The 27,654-nt window shown below is 36.5% G+C and overlaps 1 protein-coding gene across 1 annotated transcript; it reads right to left on the reverse strand.

The window, feature by feature from the left end:
- Window positions 1-142: 142 nt before the first annotated feature.
- On the reverse strand, window positions 143-27,654 carry ptgs1 (prostaglandin-endoperoxide synthase 1). Its single transcript, XM_077231807.1, has 11 exons — window positions 27,239-27,654; window positions 27,051-27,158; window positions 25,006-25,122; window positions 24,126-24,266; window positions 11,014-11,157; window positions 10,631-10,812; window positions 10,104-10,187; window positions 9,265-9,511; window positions 8,394-8,680; window positions 3,681-3,828; window positions 143-3,304 (listed from the first exon to the last, which is right to left on the reverse strand). Exons 1-11 carry the CDS (start codon window positions 27,243-27,245, stop codon window positions 2,958-2,960), a joined length of 1,812 nt encoding a protein of 603 aa, XP_077087922.1. The 5' UTR covers window positions 27,246-27,654; the 3' UTR covers window positions 143-2,957.

Below are 27,654 nucleotides of genomic sequence, written 5' to 3' on the forward strand. Positions count from 1 at the left end.
ACCATTTAAACTATATAATTTTATTCAGAACAGTTAATAGTGTAATGAATAGAGCAAATATTATTCTCTGTATTAATGGTCACAATTCGTTTTTTTTATTAGGATTAGTGGAAATGGTAAGTAATATTTCGCCATTCAAATGTACAATATAAAAACTGTTTTATTTCAGTAAACCGCTTTTGACAATGATCAGACATTCAGATAAAGTTCTTTTTGACAAACAAAATCATATTGCAGAAAAATCTCATAATAATGGTGTTACAAATGCTAACCTTTTGCTTAGAAGGACAGGAATATTATAAGGTTATATTCATTTCTATCAAGGAAGAGAAATTAATACAACAGTAAACACTGAAAAAAAACTGGCCAATCACATATTCAAAGTTGAATGCCAAATTACTTTTTTCAAGTTGAACAGTGCATTAGACCATACATTTACTTAACAGAACAAACTATGAGGCAAATACATTTTTTGTTGTTGTTATTTCTTTGAGAACTATGAATAAAAAAAGCTAAATGTTTATTTTGCCTGCGATGGACTGGCCATCCATTCGTCCCGGGTGTTTCCCTGGGATAGACTCCACCGATCCTATATAAGGCGAGTGGTATGGAAAATGGATGCATGTTTGGCAACATGAGTGCCTGTAAACTTAAGGGGACATTTATACGCCAACGATATACTTAAAACTGAAAAGTTTTTTCTTTGTACAGACGAAAAAAGTTGTCAAAATGATCCCTATACACACGGATCTGTGAAAATGACTAAAAACGCAGTATTATTCTAAAGTACACGGCACTTAGGGCGTGCTCGAATCCACTTTTGCTAGTTTAACAATAGGAAAGCATGGTCTTAAAGGGTTATCCCTATTCTCTTAATGAGTAAAGGGTGTGTTTTGGGCTTTACATGCAATAAACCAATTAAAGTCTCATCTCCCATTCCCTTTAAAAGGCAGTTGCGCTCACGCCATGGCGAATTCACTATTTACATGGTGGAATTTGCAAGTGGAAAGACTGAACGCCTCTCCAGAGAGCAAATGGATCTGCTCGTGCGTGAGGTTAAAGCGTCTATGGAACAAGCCGGATTCCACCATATCTTTAAGCACACAATAATAATCTTTTACATTGTATTGTATTTTATTTTATTTTTTATTTTATTTAAAATATTTGTACACGCGTTGTGCACCCGCCTATAGGTGCATATTACTAATGCGCCCTTTAGATAACAAAAAATACTGCACCATTGACTTTAGACCAGGTTTTTGTTGGTCAATGGCGCAGTCTATTTCAGTTGCCTCAAAATAGCAACGTGCTAACAATGCGCCGGAACACACCTCGTTTTCAGACCAGACCATGGGCGCACAAATGCATTTGCTATTTAAACAATGTGGCACAGGAAGGGAAAATGATAACTGCGTCGGGCTGAAACTAAAACACTTGCGTTGTGCCTGGCGCTGCATTGCGCCAGGTTTATGATAGGGCCCTAAGAGCCTATAGACTGAAGAAGTAATATGTACCTTTTTTAAAAGTTTGCATTTTTAGGCCCTCAAACTCAGTTGTCTTTTAAATAAACGGCCAAAATGAATAAAAAGTCTGAATTATTTAATTACAAATGGCCCCTCAGTTAATTTGACTCAATCAATCAACAATCAACCTGACAATATAAGGTTACACCAACAGAAGCCATTTTAATAGTTAGATCAAGAAGGTAACAAATAAGGTAAAAAATGCCAATTTTCACTCTTTAAAATAAAGTAAATAGTAAACCATACTGGTAACACTTTACAATAAGATTCCATTAGTTAAAGTCAGTTAATGCATGAGCAGTACATTTCTTACAGTAATTATTGATGTGAACCCGCATGAGTGTTTTTGTAGTTTACATGGAGACGATAACATTAGCGTTTTCAAAAACTTGCACTTTAAAAACAGTTTCCCCCAAAACGCTGTTATCGAGTAAATGTACGGCCAAAATGCATAAAAAAAATTTCAGTTGAAAATGGCCCCCCAGTTTAATAAATGCTTTAGAAGTATTTGTCAGTGTTAGTTCATTTTAACTAATATTAACAAATGGAAACTAATTATAAAGTCCTACCAGAATACTGAATATATGGAGCCAATATCACCAACCTCAGAGTCAATCCTCAAACTGATCTTTTGTTAAGCTCCACCCCTTTAGTTATTGTTTCTAACTCAGACACAAAATTCCCATAAACACTTCATAAAGTGAACTGGAGATTATCTTTAACAGCATGATTTTCAGTAAAATATGCTCATTAAGTGGGCTGGGATGAATTGTGGAGTAGCATAATAAAAGAACAAATCCTGGTGAATGCTTTTTAAGACGGGACTTAGCAAAGAGTCAATTAAGTCCATAAAATACTAATGTGTGTTCTTTCTAAACATTATTTCATATTGCAAAAGCATTCATTATATGGTAACACTTTAAGATAAGGTTCATTAGTTAACATTAGTTAACTACATTAGATAGCATGCACTAATAATGAACTGCACGCATACAGCATTTATTAATATGTGTTCATGTTAATTTCAACATTTACTAATACATTATACAAATCTTGTTAACATTAGTTAATGCACTGTGAACTAACATGAACAAACAATGAACAGCTATATTTTTTATTAACTAACGTTAACAAAGATTAACAAATACAGTAACAAATTTATTGATCATGGTAAGCTCATGTTAGTTAATACATTATAACTAATGTTAACTAATGAACCTTGTTGTAAAATGTTACCCATTATATTGTAATATTGTGAGAAATTATTCTTCAAATCACCTTGTAACAAATAACAACTCTCTAATAACTCTTATTACTAGTTATTTTCTGATTTACAAGATAATTCATTTTATCCAACCTGAATATCATTAAGCTTCTTATTAAAGATCAAATTTGTGGTCTGTGACTTAAAACAAATTCGAGAAGTACACTGTGCTAAAGTTCACCGTGAGATGTCCTCTGTTGTTTATAATCTGATGGAGGAGTATGGAAAGATACATAAGGACACCACTTTGTATTGAGGCAAACCAGTCTCTTCAAACTAGCAGAGTTTACTATATCAAAGCCTGTCTGCCCCCCAAATGTACTGGGCTTCCAGTAGTCAGGGGAGCAAATGGGATTTCCCATCAGGCCTTTTAGGGAAAATGGGGCTCCCATTTCCACCATGCTTTCGCCAAATATCGCACTAGGTCGTGTCTTCTCTAGAAGAAGAGCTGGGTAGAACTCCAGCGCATCAATATCACCGTAGAGTTCCTCCAGTTCTTTAGCCATTTCTTCCTCTCCTGTAAAACGATAATTTCAGCCATTAACAGCGAATGCACACTGCATAAATATTGTGTGCAGATGTGGGCAGATGGGTAGCGCATGTGTTGTGTAGTAAGCAGCCAAACATTGATTAAACATTAAGTATATAATCCAAAACGTAACCCTGAATATTCATCCTGTTCTCATTTCTCTCATTACCCTCATTACCCCTTAAAAATGAATGATGAATCAAATGCATTCTTTCTGACCTCTTAATAATGATATATATACACTGAGCAATCAAGGAACTACAGAAGCTATTTATAGGCACTAATGATGATAATTTGTCCATGATTCTTTCCTTGTACTTTTCATTGCAAATGAAGCTTTAAAAAAGTGTTAGAACAATCATACCTGTGAATTCTGAGAATGACGTATAGGGTTTCAGATTGAATCTCTTGCGATACTCATTGAAGGGCTGAAGTCGAAGCTCCCTCGATTCAATGATGACCCCCTCAGCTACTTTGCACACCGCTGGGTGAATATTATGACCACCTCCAATCTGTTCCACCACAAAGAGATTTATAATAAAAAAAATACCATAGCCATCGTTACCATAAATAAAAATGATCATTTAAAAATATGTTGCATGTTAAATCTCTTTTGAAATTACATTTTCATCTATTCAAAATAGGTAATCACATAAATATCTACAGTGCCTGTTTTTTTATTATTGTTTTTGCTCACCAAGGCTGCATTTATTTAATAAAAGTGAGAATTAGACTCTAAACTTAAGTGACCGAATATTTGAAAATGTAATTTATTTGCATTTATTAAATATATTAAAGCATTAATTAAACAGAAATATTATGTAACATTATAAATGTCTTCACTTTCACTTTTGATCAATTTAATGCATCCTTGATGAATAAAAGTATTCATTTCACTCTTTTTGAATGGTATCATTGTTTCCACAAAAAAGTTAAGCAGCAAAAACATTGATGATGATAATAATAAATGCTTCTTTAGCAGAAAATAGGCATATTAGAATGATTTCTGAAGGATCATATGACACTAAGGAGTGGAATAATGATACTGAAAATTCAACTTTGACATCACAGGAATAAATTACATTTTTACATTTATAAAAATAGAAAACAATTATTTTACATTGTAATAATAGTTCACAATATTAGTGTTTTTAGTGTATTTTTATTGAGTAAATGCAGCCTTGGTGAGCATAAGCATTTTAGAATGTGGAATTCAGTGTTTATCATTCATCAACATTAGTTCAGGTTCTGCAGAGCTTTTGTTTATATTCTGCAGGCACATATTTGGTGTGATCTTACCCACAGGGCTGATTATGCTATGATGTAAAGGCTTAATGTTTATCTAACAGATATTACACCATGATATGAGTTTCTCAGAAACATACCCATCAGATTATACCTACATATATATACACATTACAAATGTTTCTGTCTGTATTCTGTTGTTCAGATAAACTATTTTACAGTTAAAGGGATACTTCACCCAAAAATATTCTGTCCCAGACGTATATGACTTTCTTTCTTCAGATTAACACACACACACAAAAAAAAAATCAATAAAAAAAAAAATCAATCTCTACGATGTCATTTAATCCAAGTGGATAAATATCTCAAAGTTAATGCTTCTATAAACATGAAAAGTGAACAAGATAGTAATCCATACAACCCCAGTTAATAAATCAATGTCTTCCGAAACATTGTAGCAGCTGAACCAGTCAGACACACAATTACTCATTATATTTAATGAATAATCCAGCAAACCCCCTCTCCTAAAAACAAAACTATGTGCTAAGGTGTCTGAAAACCCCCCAAAAGGGAAAAACCTGGTTACCATAGCAGCAAATACATGCCAGTGAGATAAAACAGGATTTACGACGTAGAAAACTGCAGAAGGTGGGCATGCAACAGCACAGGCCATGTGAAAAATAGACACAGGCGAACCATAAAACAAAACGTACTATGAAGGAACATGCTTAACCCCAGGACATTGTGTGTATCATTACTGTTTTGTATATTGTCTTTTAGTATTGTATACTGTTTTATGCATGCCTTATGTTATAACTACTAATTCATGTAACCTTATCTATATCATGCTTCCTATCAAAATGATTCTTGTTTAACACCCTGCTCATTGATGTATATCACCTCTTTATAGCATGCATTGTATGCTTGTTATATTAATCAGAGTATGAAGGGACACAAACTGCCAGCTCACACTGATCAAGCAAATGAGTTAGCTTCCGAACAAAGGAACCTTTCCCGCTTGAAAATTACACCTTTCTCATTGGTCAAGCTAAACTCCAGAGGTGTGACCTCTGCAGAAGTTAAAGGGCACTATCTCAGTGACCTTCCTTCTGGCTCCTGTTCGTGTGAAAAGACTGGAAACATCCGGAGGGGCCTAAATTTACAACCAGCCCTACTGTAACTTCCTTGACCATAACAGAGTCAGACTAACATCGCAAGTTTGTCATCACTTGATTGCAACTGCACCACCATCGAACTACTGAGCCATCAAGTCTTTCTCCTGAGACTGTATCCGTACGCTCATTCAATGGCTAAGGCAGTGCAAGTATTGTACATTTAACTAACTCAAAAGATGTTTAGTATAAGCTTGTATAACCCCTTTTTACCCCTGTGCTGATGGTTTTGTTCAATGACTGTTACGTTTGTTGTTATGTTTCCATAGCTTCATTCCCCTGTTGCTGTTTCATTCATTCACATTCACATTCACTTTCCATTTTATCCATGTGTGCGTGATTGTGTGTGTGTTTGTTTAAATTAGTTATGTGTTTGTGATTTAGTTCAATAAAAAGTTTGTACACATTCATACGAGTATTACGTTCTGTGGTCACTGCTAGGGCTGGTCCGAATACCATTTTTTGAGCTTCGAAGCTTCGGTAGTAATGAACATCGAATATTCTAAGATTCGGCGAGAGGGGGCTGAACATATTCTTTTCACTACTAAAGGCAGGAATCTCTGTGTTGGTCTGTCTTTTTGCATTTTGATTATTTCGAGAACCGTTCATCCAACCGACTTCACAAGGGAGTGCAGTGTTGCATTTGGCGCAAAATAGATGGACACGCGAGACTCGACACATTCAGAATTAATAAACTTTTAGTCAGCTACAGAACAGCGCGAGCGGGAAGCAGCGCACCTCACGCGGGCAGGGTTTATATGCTCCGAGAACGGACACTCCACTATGATATAAAACGCACACACACAGGTCTGTTAAATTAAGCAATACTTTTAAGGTAGTCTAATATTTTTCTGACTAACAAATTACTGACACAGTAAAGGGTAGATTTAAATAAAGAAAAACGAAATTTAAATAAAGAAAAAAATTAATTTAAATAAGGAAAAACGAAATTTAAATAAAGAAAAAAATAAATTTAAATAAAGAAAAACGAAACTTAAATAAAGAAAAACGAAAATTAAATAAAGAAAAACGAAATTTAAATAAAGAAAAATGAAACTTAAATAAAGAAAAAACAAAATTTAAATAAAGAAAAATGAAACTTAAATAAAGAAAAAACAAAATTTAAATAAAGAAAAACGAAATTAAGTTAAATTAAAAACGCGATTAATTTAGATTGATAATAACGGGTAAAAGGCTAATACATTTTGTTTCTATTATTCTATTTTCCACAATGTCAAAGCAACGCAGCTTAACCCAAAACACAAGCTCAGGCATGCACTTCGGTCCATACAAACTCCGCTGTTCTGCGCTCTAGCCAGAGAACACTCCCGTTGCAGTTAGGCGTCGGTTCTATTTCTAGCATGCACGCATTTTCCGCGTGGCTTCGAGCCGCGCCTGAGACGCGTGTTTCACACAGGCAGTGTGCAAACTCCAACCTGTTAACATGGGAGCTGAAATAAAAACGTACATGCCACACAGCTGAGACGCTCACGCCATGCAGCCAGTGTGTCGCCGGCCTTATTCAAGCGCGAGTGAGAACCGTTTCGCGGGGGATCCCAGGTGTGCAAAAAAAAAAAAAAAAACGAATATTCGAATGTCAAATTTTCAAATCGAATACCAACCCACCGAACGAATATTCGAATATTCTGGTCCAGCCCTAGTCACTGCTGCTGTCGTTTTAATAACGCGGCACTCACATTGAAAACAATTGGAAAAATACGCTAGCCTTGGGAAAAAGGCTGTGGCGGACATGGCCTTACACCGTGTCCTAACCAGACTCGATGCAATAAGATTCCAGCAACAAATAATTTGTCTGTCCACACCAGACGCAACGCGACTATGGAACGCGATAAAAATCACAGCCAATCAGAAGCGCATGTAGAATCATCGCGTGTCGCTGCGAGTCTGGTTAGGACAAAAAGTCTGATTAACATGGAAAAGATACCTTTTATCGCATGTCGCGGCGCGTCTGGTTAGGGTTGTTTGGATTACCGTCATGTTCACTTTGAGTGGTTTTTAAAGCATCAACTTTGGAGCCACTTACATTATATGGACTCACAAAGATAGATTATTTTTCTAAAAATCTGTTTGTGTTTATTTGAAGATCTGGGATGGCATGAGGGTGAGGGAAGGAATTTTGGGGTAACATTTTAATTATGGGGCTTCCATGTCCCTCTGCAATAAAACACTTAAGCCCCTTTCACACGGCACATTGATCCCGGGAAATTGCCAGAATGCCTTCAAACGGTACGTAATGCGCAAGTTTATGATCGAATCAGAGAAAAAAAAATGCACAAGCGTGGTTTCTCCAGAAAGAAATCTCAGCTCATAAGCAAACTATAGACGCTGCTGAGACATTACATGTCACATCGATGTCACGTGTCTTTACGGGATTGTTACGGGTTGTGTGTGAACGCACTATCTGATTCCGGAAAATCACTGGCAGTGTGAATGAACCAAAGTCAAACGAACCCGGGTCAAATCCCGCGTCACTTTATCCGTGTATTTTCCGGAATCTCTGTGTGAAAGGGGCTTTACAGACATGTTTCAATAGATGAGGGTGGTAAAATCTGGAAATGATCCTTGGAATGACAAAAACAGACCTAAACATAACCCAAACACAACCCAAGGCAACCCTACAACCCTCATGGTGCCATTACCTGTCCTGCAGGTTGGGTTGAGAAGGCCTCAACCAACTTCTCCACCCCGTAGTGGGTGAGAATAGAGGTGTTGAAAATGAACTGTGGGTACTGAATCTCATCTCCATCGATGTGGAAGCTGTCAGGCATGAGCGGGTGCCAGTGGTAAAGCTGACTGAACTCCACAGCAATGCGGTTCTGGTACTGGAACTGTGAGGTGAACAGTATCTTGGGATCAAACCGGAGCTTCAGCCGGTAACCGCTCAGATGCTGCACATAGTCCTCGACCACAATACGAATGGTCTCGCCTTGAGTTTAGGGAGTCAACATTTTACAATAAATTAGTAAAAACTGACATTATGTAAATAGTGTACCACAAAGGAAAACTCTGAACACTCTTGAAAAACCTACATTTGATGAAATAGCATAGAGGATATTCCGTGTTTGAAAAAAAATTATTACATAACAGATTTGAATATAATATAATATAATACAATGTAATATAATAACACTAGGATAAGACATCAAAGTTGAAATAGACACCATGGTTGGAGAAAATTCATAATTTATGAATTCTCTCTCTTTAAATTAACGAGTTGACTTCGACAATAAAGTTGATTTGTTAAATATAAATATATTGAAATATGTTAAAAAATTATAAATAAACAAAACTTCATTGTAATATACTTGATTCATTGTAAGTCTTCTTGCTAATGTAAATTTTAATAACAGTTCTACATCCTAATTCAATTAATTCAAATTCAGAAATGGAACTGGAAATTAATAGGCATTCTAAATGGCACACAACCATGACTGCAAAGTACATCATTTGAGTGGTATATATTTTGAAGTATTCTCTCGACATCAAATTATTTTTATGTGGATCTGTTACCTATAATGATTAGCCTGGCAGTCTGAAACAGCTGCTCATCCCCCCAGGTTGGATGTTCTTGTTTCAGGATATCACACACACGGTTGTGCTCACGCAGCCACAAGGTGGCGTACATACTGAGACTCGGCAGCAGTCCAAACACCTCTTGACCAATGGCCAACTGCTTCTCAGGAGGAACAGACGGTGGGTAGCTCATTTTGACCTGTGCATCTAGCACAGTAGGGGGGTATATCTCACCCCTGACAACCTACATCAGAGCCAAACAGAAAAATTATGGAAAAACACAGAATTGAGAAGATGTTTCGATACTTCTTGTTCTCTCATATTTCTTTTTCAGTACCAGTAAATAAGTGAACTCTTTTGAACAACGAGCGTCCTGAAATCTCTTTTAAAGTTGTTTTAATTAGTGAAATATATGCTCACATTAACCAACCAAGCACACTAGATACGGTATTTACTGCTACTAGACTAAACAGTGTGCAATATTTCAAATGACATCACTGACGCTTAACAAAAACCACATGTTTGAACTATAATCACACCCACACTATGAGGTTAAGCACATTCAGAAGTAAATACATGCACACAGCTGGGAAATGAAGCAATTGAAAATGCATAGGGTCTCATTCGTGAAACACAAGCAGGATTATTATGCATGTATAATTTGTAGAACATGTAAATATGATTGATTGTAAATTATTTTATGGTAGGAGAAGGGTAAAAGTGAGACTATTAGGAGCTGTTTCACGAAAAAGCAATAAACAGAATGACATTTCCTAGAAGACATGCTCAGCCTAGCATGACTGATGACTCCACAACATGCCTGATGTGAACAGTACCTGGTACTTCAATTTTCCATCTTTATGCAGTCTGAGGTCCAGCTGGCGATCAAGATTATCTCCATAAATGTGTCCAGCATCCACCTAGTTTTCAAAATGCTAATTAATCTATAATTGTATTTTTTAAAATTCAGACACTCAGCGAATAGCAAATACAGTATAAAAAGTTATTTTTAGTTTTCATTGCATACAACAATGATTCAAACAATCATAAGAGGTAACAAGGCTTTATATAGCCTATGCTCAAATAAAAATATGAACTTAAAGTATGCTTGTGTGCTGACAATGAGATACAATTTTTTGACCCAACCCTTCCCCCCAGTCCTTCCAACATTATATGTAATATGAGTGTGGATGGATGTGGTTCCGGCATATTCTACAGCATATCCTCTCTTTTTCATTAATAAAAATAAATAATAATATTAATAATAATAATAATAATAAATCTGCACAGGTAAAGCTATCAAACACTTTTTTGATAAGCGTATTAGGAGATAATATGTTAAATGTAAAAAATTGTGACTCACCCCGTGACCCAGACCTTTTGTGAACCCAAGTCCCACACGGTTGTGAGTCTTAAAAAACTGGTGCGTGAAGTGCTGAGCGAAAAAGGCAAACATTAAATTTGTTCCCTGAGGGTCCAGCCGGAAATTCCGTCTTAACAAGAACTTCTCTACAAGAAGCTTGGGGTCTGGAAGCTTCATTTTTCCTGAGAGACACATGGAATGATTTAACTACAGCCTCAAAAAACAGCAGGTATTTCCAGTGACTTTAGTATAGTGATATGCGTGCCTTAGAGCATTTTAATATTGCTTCTTATAAAGAAAAAAATAATTTTCAGATTATGTGTCCTTCAGAGGGAAGAGGCTACACTGATCTGGAGTGGACTTGCATGGCCAGAGTCTCTTACCTTTGGTTCCCATTGGTGTGGGGCAGTCCTGAGGGACTGGTGGCAGAACCCTTGTGTAGTAGGTGATGTTGGAATACGCCTCCCAGTTCAAGTAGTCATATTTGGAATTGTATGTAGGGGGGCTTGGGATTAAGTTGGCTCTTACTGTGAAAGGAGAGAATATTCAAAAACACCATCAGACAAAATGATACCTAGAAAAACACAAAACAAATGATAAATCAAGCTTGGCATTGCATTGGTGGTTGACCACTATACATTTTCCTATTATTGAAAGCCAACAAAAAAAACAAAAAAAAAGGAGAGGCTCTTTGGAGAGGCTAGCAATAGCAAGCTCGCTTTGAAACAACATTGCTTGTTTGTGGTGATGGATTCCAAAATGCCATGATCACTGTTCACTGGCTGCATCTGAAATAGCATACTTCCCTACTATATACTGGTATGTCTGAATTCACAGTACTCTTTTATGAGTAGGCAAAAAGTACCTGGATGACCTACTTCTGGCGAGGTTCTGAAGTGTGCATATGATGGATACTTTACTATCCCATGAGGCCACGGGAGAGGATTTGTGAATGGAGATGAAGCGATGTAACTAAAGCTGGAAGGTCACATGATAATGATAACATGGCAAAAGAAGTATGTCCGGATTACATTCATACTAAACATATTCATACTTTATAGAACGTACTTTTTTAGAGGTTGTGAAGTAATTACGTATTCAGAATTCAAGAGAGTATACAATTTTGGACTCAGGCACTGTCTATGATGTGGAAGTGTATGTCGCTAATGTGCTTTGGTCTGATGTCTTGATGAGCCGGCTTACATTAAATTTAGTTGATTTTCTGGCCAGTTGTCACCAAACTGTATTATGATGAAATGACATCGATTGTGATAATGCAATTATTTGTAATGATGATTTGCATTTTATTACATTTTGTGATAACTCTCACACTCACTCTGATGTTTGCTTATGGCATTTCTTGTCAAAGGTAACATTCAGTTGCAGTATTAAAGAAGAGAACAGTAAGGTAGAATGATTTTAGGCTAAGTTTACTTTCTTCCCGACGAGGGAAGGGGGTGAGTGGGCCAAGGTTCGAGAGTCACGGTTCGATACTGATACTGATGTCAAGAAAGAAATGGAGGCCACTACTGAGGTAGGTTGTAGCACATGCTTGGGTAAGTTGTAACAATTAAACTAAAGAAGCAAAAACACAGGCCACAATATGCAATATGCTACATAAAAAGGTTTATTTAAACAATCCAATAGAACAATTCAAAACAATGTCTCTCTCACTGTGACTGATCATAACTCGACCCACATAACCCACTTTCTGTTTGTGCATGTTTGTGTAAATTAGTTTACTAGAACAAACTTCCTTAACTATATTTATGCTTAAAACACTTGACTCAACTCCAGTGTACAGGTCCTTGCACACTGAGTACGAAATTAAACGTTAAAAAATAAATACGACTTCATGTTTAGTCAATCGCGATTACACACTGCCTCCGAAACTTTCGTTCGTCATAAAAAATTTTGAGATCGGGTTCAATTTTCTGCGTTTTCCGCATCCGTAGCAAACATTTTGAATGGTGTTTTGACAATTCAGAGTCACTGAATCACGAATACAAAAAAAAGCATAGGAGAATTTCGGACTCAGTGTGCAAGGACCTTACCTGTGTAAAGAACATGTAGGTCTAACAAAAAACACTGTCAATGTGTGTGAGTTTGTGTGTCTAATGTTTAATGAAAGTTGTTAACCTTGGAGTGCAGACTTGGTAGACCAAAAAACTGCATAAGCCACATTTTATCCACACTTCCTTTGGCTTTGAGTTTGAGGTCTGAGAATCCACACCACTGTTTTGGCTGCTATTCCTTGAAAGCTCACCAGTTTCTTTTTTGAAAACCTCTTCTTTAAAAAAAAAAAAAACCTCTATCTGTCTTTTCTTTCTTTCATTGGCATTCTGTAAATATTTTTTTTTTAAACTGTTCTTAGTTGTATGTGTCAGCAAGGTGCAGGCAGACAAAGAAGAAGCAGAAGATGATGATGATTCAAAACACAGAGTTTAATAAAAATCTAAAAAGTAATCCATAGAAGGTTTAGAACAAACAGACGCCAACATAAGACCGGACAAACACTGGGTGAAGATGAGGAACTTAAATACACATGGGGATGAACTAAATGATTAACAGCTGTGATGAAGATTAGTGTCTATGGAAACTGATGATTGGCAGGGAACTAAGACAAAAGAGAACATGTGAAAACTAAAAGTCCGTTCAAATTTAAACTAAACTGACAGTTTGTGACTGTATATCAGGGGATGGTTGTAACACTTTTTAAAGATGTGTTAAATCCCATTCCATCCCTGTCAGCCATTGTTTAGCTAGCCATATTAGCATAATGGTTTAAAATAAGCAGGTTAAAATTCATCACATTTTGCCTGATAAACTACAATTTCATCTCTGATTGGTGGAACTGGTGATGTTATAACTCCCCCCATGTTACAACCAGACCTGATCTTCCCTACTTTTACAGGTATGTTAACAAATTAACATTGTCTCATTCCACATTAAAACATCTTACGGGTTTGGAATGAATTGCGGGATTGGAAATTAAAGGATTTTTATTTTGTGAAAAAATTGTTTCTTTCATTTCCTATTCCTTTTCACTGGAACTTTCTTTTCGTTTTTCATACTTTTTATTCATTCAACTCATTTGATTCACCATTAGCTTGCCTAAAGATATCAAAAGCCTGTCCATCCAGTCCATCTTATAATAAAATTTTGACTTTTGTGCATTGTGGGATATAACACATTTTAAAATGTTATGTTGCAACGGGTATGGTTGTAACATGGGAAGAGTTGCAACACCTCCAGTCAGGGGTAAGTTACCAACTTCTCAGATCCCATATGAACGGTTGCCAAGGCTAGAAATAGGCACATGCAGATTTTATAAAGAAAAAAACAGATACGATTTTTTTTACCAAAACTACAGTATATTTTACTTCATATTTAAACTTTTGTAGGTAAAATAATTGAACTTAGATTAAACTGTAGTTTCCCATGCGAATGTGAAGCATTTTTAAAGGGGAACTTGGCAACTATTTCAACTTAATAAAACCGTTTAGAAATCATTTGCATGGTTTAATAACCTGTTCCAGTGAAAATGGTGACTTTCCCTGCTCCCCCCAACGTTCCCAGGCAGAAAACCAACCTTGCAACATGGGGACAAATGTCCCGGTGAGATGGAAATAGGAAGTCTCGTGAGAAGCAAGAATGAGCGAGAAACACAAACTGCTTTACAGTAATTCAAAATAAACACACACTTCCACCTCAATGTGTATGATTACCCACCTCGGTAGACATAGTTCCACATGATAAAGTTGGCCGGCTCCGATAATAACAAATGCACATCCACACACTCTCTCCACTCTCACGCCACACATCCATTTTCGCATGCAGTGAAAAATCACTAAGCAAAGTGGACACTGACACAGATGGACAAGGCAAAGCAGGCTACTTAGAATTTGAAAGCTGCTACTTAGTTTCATGTCAGTCAATTTTATTAAGAAAAATGGTTTCTTTCATTTCCCATTCCTTTTCATTTTTCATACTTTTTATTTATTCAACTCATTACATTTACTATTAGCACTATTTTATTACGAAATTCAATATATACCGTTTTGGCACTCTTTAATGTGGTGTTTGACAGATCGCTGTAGCGCCTCAGTTCAATCGCTTTGTCGATCGTCTCTTACTACTTGTTAATATTAAATAAACATTATTGAACATCAGAACGTATGTTGAAAGACACATTACAACTTACTGAAATTAATCAGTAAGGGATGTCACATAGATCCCAAGTTCAGTATGGAGTACCTCAAGGCTCAGTACTAGGACCGTTGCTTTTTTTTTTAACCACGTATATGCTACCCTTGGGAGATATCATTAGGAAGCATGCGATTAGCTTTCACTATTATGCTGATGATACTCAGCTTTATATTTCTTCCCGCCCCGGCGAAACTTACCAACTCGGAAAATTAACAAAATTAACGGAATGCATAGCTGAAATAAAAAATTGGATGACTAGTAATTTCCAACTACTTAATTCTGAACCTATGAAAGAGAACGTCTCTGGTTACTGGTGTAACCTATGTTCTCTGAATAGGGAACGAGACGCTGCATTCGCTGGCAAGCTCCTCGCGCTGCCGACAAGCTTCCTTTTTTGGCAGAGAAATCTGAGGAACAGATGGTGCGCGCGCCAATATAATATGACCACGTAAGAGCGTCGAGGCGGCGTCCGCACCATCAGCCAATGCATTGGCGTGATTCTATAAGGGCTTCAGACAATCGGCACACCCAGAGGGCGTTCTGACGCGTAATTTTACACGTGAAATGCAGCCAAACCTTGGAGCGTTTTGCCTTCGACATCTTCATTAATCCCCTCACTATCAGTTCAACAAGTGTGCCGAGTAGCGAGTTGACGCCGGAACACCAGGGGGCGGTAAAAAAAAGGCAGGCACCGAAATCAGGCACCGAAATTTTCGTTCTTATTCGGTCTCGTTACTACCGTTTACGTCGGAACCGGTTCCCTATTGGCACCGGGTTTCGGCACCCAACCCTACCTAGAATACTGTCTAGCACTTGATGGATGTTCAGTCAAGCCTTCATCGTCAGTTAGGAACCTAGGTGCGCTCTTTGATACCAATCTTTAACACATCTTTAAAAATCCCCTTACATAAAAATAAGAACAGTTTCTTTTAAAAATGTTTACAGAATGTCAGTGAAAGAAAGAAAAGAAATAAAGATAGAGGTGTGCCTGCCAGTGTTTTTAAAAAGGAACTGGTGAGGTTTCAAATAATGGCAGGTCAGCCTGATCAGCTACAAAACATTTTTTGAAAGCCAGTGGTGAGGATACTCTGACCTCAAAGTCAAAGCTCAAGGAAGTGTGAGTAAAATGTGGCCTATGCAGTCTTTGGGACTACCAAGTCTGCACTTGAAATGATAGTGTTAACAACATTTGTCACCAGTGTTACTCTGATAGTCACAGGGCTGCAAACTCTCACGCGTGAGAGTTGCACAATTGACACTGTTCTCACGCTCTCACGCCACACATTCATTTTCTCACGCTGTGAAAGATCACAAAGCAAAGTGGACACTGACACGGACAGACAAGACAGAGCAGGTTACTCTAACATGAAACTAAGTCTCAGCTTTAAAATTTTGTCAATTTTATTACGAAATTCAATAAATACCGTTTTGGCACTCTTTAATGTGCCGTGTGACAGATTGCTGTAGAGCCTCAGTTCAAGCGCTTTGTGAACCGATCATCTCTTACCACTTACAGTATTAAATATAAGTATATATTAAATAAACATTAATGAACATCAGAAGGTATTTTGAAAGATACATTACAACTTACTGAAATTATTCATGTATTATGTAATTGCTGAATGTAAAATGTAATAAAGAATAAACTATAGAGAGGAGTATTTTGCTAAACATATTTTTTTATTATATGTTATATAATGTTATAGTTATTAAATATAGCATTTATTTTATTTTTTACGCATATCATTAAAAAAATAACGGCATTATTATAAAAAACACATTGTGTTAATTTGAGTTGTTAATTTTAACCTTTAACAAAAAATAACATGTAGCTACTGTACCTGATATTTATCCAAATAAATCGATATTGAATCAAGATCAGAATCGAATCATAAGCTTGTAAATTAAAATCTGAGGCAACTTAGCACTAATAAAAACAGTAGCCTACCAGTTAGTGTACCATGTAAACATTGTAATATGTTGTCACTAAACTTAATGAAATTCAGTTTAGTAACCAAATGTTTTGACAATCACAACACAATCATGATATTTTTCGCATTTTTTCTAAAAATTCAGTGAGTTACAGTTGGTGAAAAAAGTGTTACAACCATACCCAGTCTCCCCCTATAGATTTTGTATTTTGTTATTTGTTAGATAAAAATAAGGACCCACTGTATAAGTGTCTGACTACTTTGTACTAACATTTAACCCTACTATGGTCTTTGCTTCCTGTTTACACTCAGTGTATTTGGGGTCTATATGACCCCAGACATAAAGAACTATTGTACAAAAAAATGTAAATTTTAATAATACAAATTATATATAATTTTTTTCGTTTACTTCTCAACTATATTTTTATGCTGTGTTTTGGGGGATATGAAGTACTTTTTTACCTATTTCCTGCAGAATTCCTCAACAACACCATTAGCATAAATATGAAATATTAAATTTTTGTGAAAAAAAAACACATTAATGAAAATTAAATTTAAATAGGAATTGTTTCTGGATATTGATCTAGGTGTTAGATGCATACTTCTGCCATCTGCTGGTTAGATGTTTTTTTGTAGATATTATATTTTTAGCCTTAAAGTGTAATTACCATTAAGGCTGATTTATACTTCTGCGTCGGACCTACGCCGGAGCCTCTACGCCGTAGCCTACGCTTTGGTTTTAATTTATACTTCTGATTCGTTGTCCACGTTGACGCACGCAGAGGGAGCATGTGAAACCCGATGAAGCGGTTTGAGCAGACCAATCACAGCGCTTGCGTCCGCGTAGAATAGACGCGTTGTTACATTTTTGGAGAGATGCACGTCAGGGTACGCCGGAGGGTACGCGCGCTACGCACAGACTACGGCGTAGCTACGGCGTAAGTTCGACGCAGAAGTATAAATTGGGCTTTACTTCCAGCAGAGGCCCCATAGAGATCCATTCATTTTTCTGGATGTGACTTACTGCTCTTATAACAGCTTTTGTTATGAATATATATATTTAAACGTTTAAAATACATTAAATCAGTATTTTGTCAAAGTTTAAAATTATTTTTGTTGTTGTTTGAGGTCTTTTGAAGTATCTTGTTATTGCAATAATGCTATATAAATTTTGCAGTAATGCCAAATAAATTTGCAATAATGCCACAAGTTACCACTTAAAGAAAATACTTGATTGCATTTACATTTACATTTTACATTTGTTCATTTTAGCTGACGCTTTTATCCAAAGCGACTTACAATTGCTATATTTCAGAGGTCGCACGGCTCTGGAGCAACTAGGGGTTAAGTGTCTTGCTCAGGGACACATTGGTGTCTCACAGTGGATTCGAACCCGGGTCTCTCACACCAAAGGCATGTGTCTTATCCACTGCGCCATCACCACCCCTGATGGCAACATTTTTTTAAGAAAATTGGCAAAAACATTGCAATTTCATATTTCAATAATCGAAATGTACAAAATGATTAACTTTAGAATAAGAAATTATTTTTTAAAAGGAAATAAAAACAAACAGCTATAGGCGGATATGAACAGGAGTGAAGAGTAAACACCTGTGTCTGTGTGTGTTTGTGTGTGCGCACGTGCATGTGTGTGTGTGTGTGTGTGTGCGCGTGTGTAATCATGCCTCATTCCACATTGTTTTTTTTCTCTAATGCCAGGCCTTAATTTATGTGTGAACATTTTTAGATTCATGCTGGAATTATTGATTTTATTTCCCAATTTCTATGAAAAAAGCTCTCTTTTGCTGTCACACCTGTTTGTTTGTTCGTTTGTCATTCCAATTGTTTTTTACTCTAATGCCAGGCCTTCATTTATGTGTGAACATTTTTAGATTCATGCTGGAATTATTGATTTTATTTAGCAATTTCTATGAAAAAAGCTCTCTTTTGCTGTCACACCTGTTTGTTTGTGTATATGTTATGTGTGTGTAGTCATGTTCTTTCCATATTGCATTTGTGCTCTCATACCATACCTTCATATGTGTGTGAACATTTTTAGATTTATGCAGAAATTATTGATTTTATTTCCCAATTTCTATAAAAATGCTCTCTATTGCAGTCACACCTCTCTCTATCTGTGTGTGTATTTGTGTCTGTGTGGGCGCACATGTGTGTGTGATAATGTTCATTCCACATTGTATTAGTGATCTAGTACCAGACCTTCATTTATGTGTGAGAATTTTCAGATTTATGCTGGAATTATTGATTTTATTTGCCAATTTCAATAAAAATGCTTTCTATTGGAGTCACACCTGTGTGTGTGTTTGTGTGCGTGTACACGTGTGTGTGCAAGTGATCATGTTCATTCCACATTGCATTTGTGCTCTAGTACCAGGACTTCATTGCGTTATGGAAATTTTCAGATTTATTGATTTTTTTTGACAAATGAAAAATAAAAAACACATTTTTATCGATTTTCCCATTCATTTCAATGTGGGGTCATATTGACCCCAAAGGCACTAAGTGTGACTTTTTTTTTTGTACATGCCTTTAGAACAACCGAATCAAGCCCAGCTTTTTGTGTGTGTGTGTATAGATAGATAATGTAGAAAAAGTCAAAAAAATGTATGCAACTGAGATGAAGGGAACCATGTTTATTTACTACGAAAAAGTCGATTGGGGTCATATAGACCCCAGGAGACATTAAATAATCATCTGATACATTGCACTTATTGTGTACATGCATGTTATGTTGTACTTACATTTGAAAAATACCTTCATGTAATTATAGCTGCAGTTAATTTCTGTAAACACAAGTACTGTACAATTACACTGTTGACCTTCCCTTACACCTTAGCTCACCCTTAAACCTAACCATACCACAAAACTTCAACTGCAGCAAAAGTGTTTTGCAGTACAACATCAACATTGTTATAACAAAAAAATGTTGACCTAAGTACACCTAATATATAGTTAGAGCAAAAAGGATAATAATGTTGTTGTTTTTTTCACAGCAGCTGTTCAATAAAAAGGTAACTGCTAATATTGGGGTAATATGGAAGCACGTTTAAACAGGAGACATAAACAAACAATTGAGCAACACCACTTCACAGGTAGACTTATTCTGAGTTAACATGCTCTCCATTACACTTTCCTGGAACAGTACCTCAGGATAATCAGTAACTTGGCTTCTGCAAGGAATTTTTTTGGCCAACAGCAGTGTGAAGGACATGAGGAATTTGAGGGCCTCTTGCAGAGTACATTAGCATTGCCATGGCAACAGCCGGCTGGAGTCATTGCAATGAATGCAGAATGAAATGATAGATTCCTCTGTATCTTGCCACCACATTCACATTACTTAAAGCTTAAATGACTTTAATGTCTGTACAGGAAAACATTACAGAGCACCAACTGGGAGGAAATGATAAAAAAGGCTGTCCGTTAGTATAGGGGCCATTCAAAACAGAGTAGTGACTGAGTAAATAAGGGAAGGATGCTGAGTTAAAGGAGACTCCCTTTACAAGAAAAGAAATACAACCAAGCCAAATTCATTCACACCATCCCATTTGTTCTGACAACAACTGCAGAGCACAATCACACACATTAATCACAATCATCACAAGTCCGACTCAGATACACCACCATCTGAACTACATCCAAGCCATTTAGTTTATAGATAGTTTTGCCAAAGCAAAGGAAACAGATAATTTCTAATCCACCGACCAAGACTTCAAGCTGAATTTCTGTCTAAACTATACATGTGTGGTCTGGTCTGGAAGTACTGTAGATACTCAGCCAAAGACTTTAAAGACTGTGCGCAGATAAAACATAAATGATTACACTATGAGTGAACTTATTCTCCTCTTCCCCTAAAATAAGACTTGAAAACTAAGCTTAAAGGGATAGTTCACCAAAAAAAAAAAGAAAATTCTGTCATTAATTAACCCTCATGTCGTTCCAAACCCTTAAGACTTTCGTTCATCTTTTTGATGAAATCTGATCAATTTCTGTCCATCTATTGACAGCTATGCAACTACCACTTTGATGTTTCAAAAAGTTAATAAAGAGATTGTAAAATTATCAATATGAATTGAGTGGTTTGGGTTTGGAACGACGTGAGGGTGAGAAATGAATTACAGAATTTAAATTTTTTGGGGAAATAACCCTTTAAGCAGTATTTGCACTGGTACAGTGGCTGTGAAGGGCAGAGAAAAGTGAAAATTGGGTACAATTTAGGCTGCACAGATACCATGATAAACAGAAGGAATTGAATCTGTTGTATGTCAGCTCATGTCACACAAAGTCCAGAAGGTAACAGTGTTTCTTACGCAAAGCTCATTAAATTCGTGACATTGCATGCAACCTGACCAGTTTCCTAAATTAGTTTTCAGAGTGACACTGACAATTTGGATATTTACGTTAAGCTGTTAATGTGGATGTGCAAAACTACAGTGTATATTACAAGATTATTAAAGGTGCATTCAGTAGTTTGGTTCTAATCTAAAAGGTTTACACATCGAAGGGATAGTTCAAACAAAAATAAAAATTCTTGTCATTATTTACTCACCCTCAAGTTGTTCAAAACCTGTATGAATTTCTTTGTTCTGCTGAAGACAAAGGAAGATATTTTGACCAAACAGTTGTGGGGCACCATTGACTTCCATAGTATTTTTTCCCAACTACTATGGAAGTCAATGGTGTCCCACAACTGTTTGGTTACAAACATTTTTCAGAATCTTCCTTTGTTGTAGATTTTAAATAAAGATGGAAAGAGTTGTCGAAAATCTTATTGATGGTGACACTGAAGTAATGACCGTAGTATAGTTTGCCTATATTTAGCTTTTTACCTTTGGCGACTGTATTTAGGCATCAAAATGTATAAAAGTTGTGTACATTTGTGAAGATTATCTTGGTTATTTTCTTCAATAATCTAAAAAACCAATGGAAAATTCTGGCTTTTTGTCAAGGGAACCAGGGTGATGCTAACTTCCAGGTTGACCTACAAGTCATCTCTGCTGCACCCAATGATGTGACCCGAACTGTTTTAACTAAACATATCAGTTTCAGTATCAGTGTAATTAACATAAAAAACAGATGTTCATGTTAAACCATGTGGATAGAAGACAGTGGAGCATCTAACACCAATGTGGAATCAATACTTAAAGGGCACCTATTATGCCACTTTTTACAAGATGTAATATTGGTCTCGGGTGTCCCCTGAATGTATTTGTGAAGTTTCAGCACAAAATACCACACAGTTAATTTATTATAACCATTTGAAAATGTCATGTTTGGGGCCCGTTTTAAAAAGAGCTGTTTTGGTGTGTACCACCTTAAATGTAAATGAGCTGCATATCCCCGCCCGGCCTTTGGAACTTGCATACCTATGGCAATAAACAGTCGGTAGAAGCAGAATGGCTGAGAGTGAGAGACGAGACCCGCTGTTTTGTATGACATTCAGCCGTACATGTTTGAACCAGAATCAGACCCAGATGATGAAGAGATTCCGGCAGAAGAAACACAAATGAGAAAGGACCAGGACGTCTCGAAATGGTTATTTGATACATTTATGTACTTATAAAGTTGTAATCGCGTCCCCTTTGCAATTATGGATGTGCAACACACACACACAAACTGTGATAACGTTGGCGCAATTTTTTGAAACTACAAACACAAATACTGTGATAACGTTTGCTACGTACAAATGAAATTACTTATGTGATGTTTCTGTCTGCACGCCAATATCCCTCGTTCTACAGCTTCGTGACGATGTGCTGGCCTTTGTATAAACATAGCAATTTTGATGTCTTGTCTTTACAGAAAACATGCACAGTTTTTAAAACAATATCTTTAAAAAACATATTTATAAACGTGTGGTTAGACACTATACAAACAAGGTTCAAATTATATACACAGACATCCTACGACAACGACAACAACTTTAGACGCATTTGTTGTTGAATTGGCTGACATCGACTGAAATGACTATTTGCTCAAAAATCATAAAATACACTTCTACTGGAGGTGACGTTGGATCGCGAACAGTAGGCAACGATCCACACTTGAGGATTAACTTTGAAGCAAGACCTGCTTTGAATTGACCCTCGTTCACAAAACAGTCAGTCAGAAAATGATTCGCGCAAACATAAACGTATTTTGGAAGTTTAAGTGTCGCCTTTCCTTCGTAAATAAAATCCATCTACTGCGTTTTCAGTGGCTCTGATGTCGGAAGTAAGTGAAAACTACTATGTACATTGTTACATCCCAGAATCCCAGTTCTGTTACAACAGAACACTTATGTTTCTTAGGAGACATTTTCGACAAGGCAGCACAAATCGTCAGAACACCGGCTGTCGTTGAAACAATGGAGGATGTTGTACAGATCACCGAGGGCGGGGTCTATGCCAAAACCACAGTGTCAATCAAACCACGTCGGTGGGGCTTGCGCAATTCTACGTCACATGGCGCCGAATCTTAGAACAGCTCTGAGACAGTGCTTATGATTTATTGAGATTGAAAAAAAAAACCACTGGGTGGATTTTTATCATTCTAGGGTGGTTTTGCTCACACACTGCCAACACACATTTATGTTCAAACACCATGTAAAAGTGAATTTTGCATTATAGGTGCCCTTTAAAGTGCAAAAAGAACAGTGATGCTAATGCAACTTAAATAACTTTTAAATGCACCTTTAAAGTTGCATAAAAAGGAAGTTGTAATAGTTTTTTCTTCCTTATTGTGATGTATATACAGCTTTTTGAAAGCTGAAAAAAGCAAGAAAAATGTAGGGTGGGATTTGATTGGACGTTTGTGTTTTGCAAATGCTCTCATGAATTTCAGGTTGCTCCGGCCTTGCACTGGTAAACATGTCATCAGAGAAGAGAGGAGATGTTGTTGCAAGAGTTAGAAGTTATTCTGATTAAAGATTATGAGGGCATATGATTGAAAGCTAATTTATAATAAATACTGCAATATTCCATAAAAAATAAGAATCGTCAATTTTGATTTCATGATAACTTTAAAAAATATTAAAGAATTTTTAAATTATATACAAAACTCACAAGTCAATGAAAGTAACCAGCTAGCTGGTTGGTAGATGAGTCCCTTTATAACAAATGCTTTAACAAATGTCTAAGTAACAGAAAGAACAGTGACTTAAGGCATTAGTGCATTACACAAGAGACAAACTGAGCCAAACAAATAAATGTGTACACTTCGTAGACATTGCCATCTACTAACACTCTAAATCAGTATTATACTATTTATGCATGTAATGATCCCACATAAATACACATGAGCAACATTATGAACATGCGAACACATAAGCCATGCGGAGTATGTGTAACAAAACCAACCTGTGAGTACTTTGTGCATGAGCCAATCCCTGAGGAACGTTCTGTTGATGATGTCCCATAGCCAGTCAAAGTGGGTTAGGATATAGTGGACAACATTAGGACTGGGCTTCAGGAGCCGAGATACTCGAGACCAGAACTCAGCTGAAGAAGAGATAGGAAGAAAAGGAGAGTGTGAATCTAATAAAGAATAAGAAGGTGCAACTGTTTGGGATTATGAATACACCCTGCATTGGTAAAATATATGCCCAATACTTTGGACATGCGTCTCGGAATTCCTTTGAAAACTTGTATTCAAACTGGATTGACACTAAATTAAGCAATCTAATTATTCTAGAAAATAAAGCTCTTTCAAAAAACATGCATCATTGTTGTTGTTGTTTTTTTTTGTCTTTTATCTAACACAGTCCTCCTACCAACACAAACAGCATATGGTAACTTCACTGAAACTATGTGCAAAACCTTTTATTGAGCCAGATCACATGAGCCAAAAAGTTGAGAGAGACAGGAAGTATAAACATAAAAAGAGAAACGGAAAAGGAGAGAGACAGCAAAGCTGGCTTGGGGGTTGTGGGAGAGTAAAAATTGGTCCTGAGCCTTTCTCTCTGCCAGGAATAGGCTGGCACATATGTTGGACTCTGTTAAAGAGGTATCTACTTCCAAAACATCTGTGATAGTTTATTGTTCTGTTTAAATCATTCAGCAAATGTATGTGCTGCCATTATGTACACACAGCTTAGGTTAATATCAAAATGAAAGAAATGGTAGGCTTAAATTTCAGGTTAGGGTAAAACATTATTATTACCTGTAGCTCAGTCCATCATTTAGTCAAAGAGTACAGTACAAATATACAGAAAGAATGAGATAAGAGCAAGATACATACGTATAGTGCAATTTTCTCCATAGTATCCTGTTCTGGTGCAGTCACATTCATATCTGTCCATGCCATATCGAACACAAATCCCTCGGTTTTGACAAGGGTAATAGCAACAAGGATTCACTGGAGAGAACAAGTGTGGGAAAACAAATTTAAGAATCTGTTTAAAATCTGCTGATCTTACATCCTTCATAACATCACAAAACTATGGGAAAGTACATTGTATTTAGCATGTAAGGAAAAGATGATGACATCAGATGAATGATTCAGTCAAAGATTTTAGCAAGAGGTTCCTACCAGTCCTTTTCTCTTTATTGTAAGTCAAATGCATCAGATTTTACTGAGACTCTCGCCCTTTGTCTTTAATAGCTCTTGGAGCCCCTTCCCATTCTTTGAATAGTTATGCTTATTGGATTAGGACTGGTAACACTTAGGAATCTGGGGCAGGTTCCTATACCTAGATACCTAATTTGCATGCTTTGTTTAAGGTCGTCAGCCAGGTGCTTTGTCTCCAATTCTAAGCACTGACTCCTAAAATATATATAATCTTCAATATACACTGCCTTAGAGAGACTTTGATAACTGCAGCTACCAACAGCTCGTGTTCTCAATAAAGAATCCTGCTGAAGATACAACCGAGTCTCCTGGTCTTCACTTCTAAGTTTCCAACACAAGCCATTACACAAAGTCAAAGTTATAAAAGGCTTCATTTTGTATTATGACTCCCCGGCGACCCCCAATCTTATGTACTACAAAATGTCAGGCTTAGTTTAGATCTGAGATTATATCTGAAGATGTACGTAACCATTATGACATGCCTCATCAGGACAAATGCATCATGTGCTTTTGTATGCAGCTCTCAGGATTTCCAGCATTTTAATTTTTTACACTTTAACTGGAAGATATGATGGATTGATGTTGGTATAATGGTAATAGATGGTTTTGTAACCATGGCCGAAATGGTATGAACTTCTGCACTAATTTGTTTCATTGTGTCAAATGTAACATTTGAAATAAGTGAAATTATCAGTATTGTACAGTTACAGTGAGTTGGTAAACTATGCTTTTTGTGACATTTTTCATACATTTCTCACAATACTATTAATGTATTCTCAATAGGAATGAGACAAGGGGCTTCCCCTGATAAGGCTTATTCATAAATACAAGACACATCATATCTTCGCTCATGGTTGCCAGTGGCATGACCCTCTACTTCTCTTGACAACAGCATGTTGACACAGCCTAAAAATAGAGGAAATTTTGAATGAAATGTGTTTACTGTGCACAAATTGTGTGGCAGATAACCAAAATCATCTACTCTCTCCAGTAGTTCATTACTGTCATTCAGTACTCCATCACTGCACAAACTACATCTAGCTCATGCACATACAACAGTGAGCAGAGAAACACAACCACTACCTGAGAAAACTTAGGATAACTACTAATCTATTTCCAAAACCTCTACAGATATTTTAGCGAACTAACCTATGTAAGCAGAGAGACTGACGTAACGGAGAGATAACATTCACAACTACCCAAACAAGATCAGACTTGTTCATTGCTGCTTACCCATTCCTCCATGAGGATGAACGGAAAAAGAGTCATGCTGTAAATTTCTGATAAACTATTTGAAACTGTTGTGAAATTTAACAGGCTTATTAATACCCAGATAGTATACACAAAAGGATTGCTTTTTATATTTATATCATAATTTATTTCTTTTTGTTGAGAAAATGACCTTTTGAGCATTTAGCCGTGTATGATTAAACATATGAGACTTTGATGAAAGCTAATTAAAGGTTCCAAATTCAAAGTATGTTAAATAGGCTTGTTATGATTTAAGCATATGCCTTATAAAAATGAGTTTGAGAGAAAATATTGAGAAATTAAAAATTGTCACAATCTATTGAAAGCACAAAACTGACTTAGTTATGATAATATGAAAAAGAAAAACCACTAAAGCTGAGTGTACCTGACCAATCTAAATAAATACTTGTTAAATAAAAACATGTTATTTTTTAAACCATAACACAAATAATGGAGATATTTACCATTGTTTAGTGAAGTTGGGCTTTCTTCGCTTTCTTCACCTTCTTCACCAACACATAAAGAGAGACTCAGCAGCAGGATAAATGTCCACTTCAGGAAAAAGTTAAACGCTGCAAAGCAAGATATCAGATAGGGCTTGCCACAAAGTTGATATATAAAACTTAGAGATTTAAACATGTTAATTGCTCACCTTTCATTGCAGTTTGGAACGCAAAATTAATTAAATAAAAAATACGATTACAATACCAAAGCACAAATAATTCAAAAAGTGGTGTTAAGGAAAAAACTCCAAATAAATATTTCCATGTCGTTTATCTTCCCATGCAAGCCTTCGTGCCAAAGTCAGCTCGTGCACAGGGACTCGCGGGGGCTTTTAGCTGACTGATAAGAAAATCGTTCAAATGGAACTTTTAGAGCGATAATAAAAACACAATAGCCTACTGGAAACTCCACCCTTTGACTAAACCCGCGATTAAAACCCCCAATGCAAAAATTGAAAGGGATCTCGCCTTGTAACAATAGTTCAGTTTTGAGAACAAATTGAGAAGAAAAAGTTTACTGCTGCGCCACCGCGTGTCTGAATCTGTTGAGCAACACTAGACACGC

This window comes from Siphateles boraxobius, unplaced genomic scaffold (genome assembly GCF_051911475.1).
Source record: "Siphateles boraxobius isolate OS27281-9 unplaced genomic scaffold, OSU_SipBor_1 16, whole genome shotgun sequence".
Classification (NCBI taxonomy): domain Eukaryota; kingdom Metazoa; phylum Chordata; class Actinopteri; order Cypriniformes; family Leuciscidae; genus Siphateles; species Siphateles boraxobius.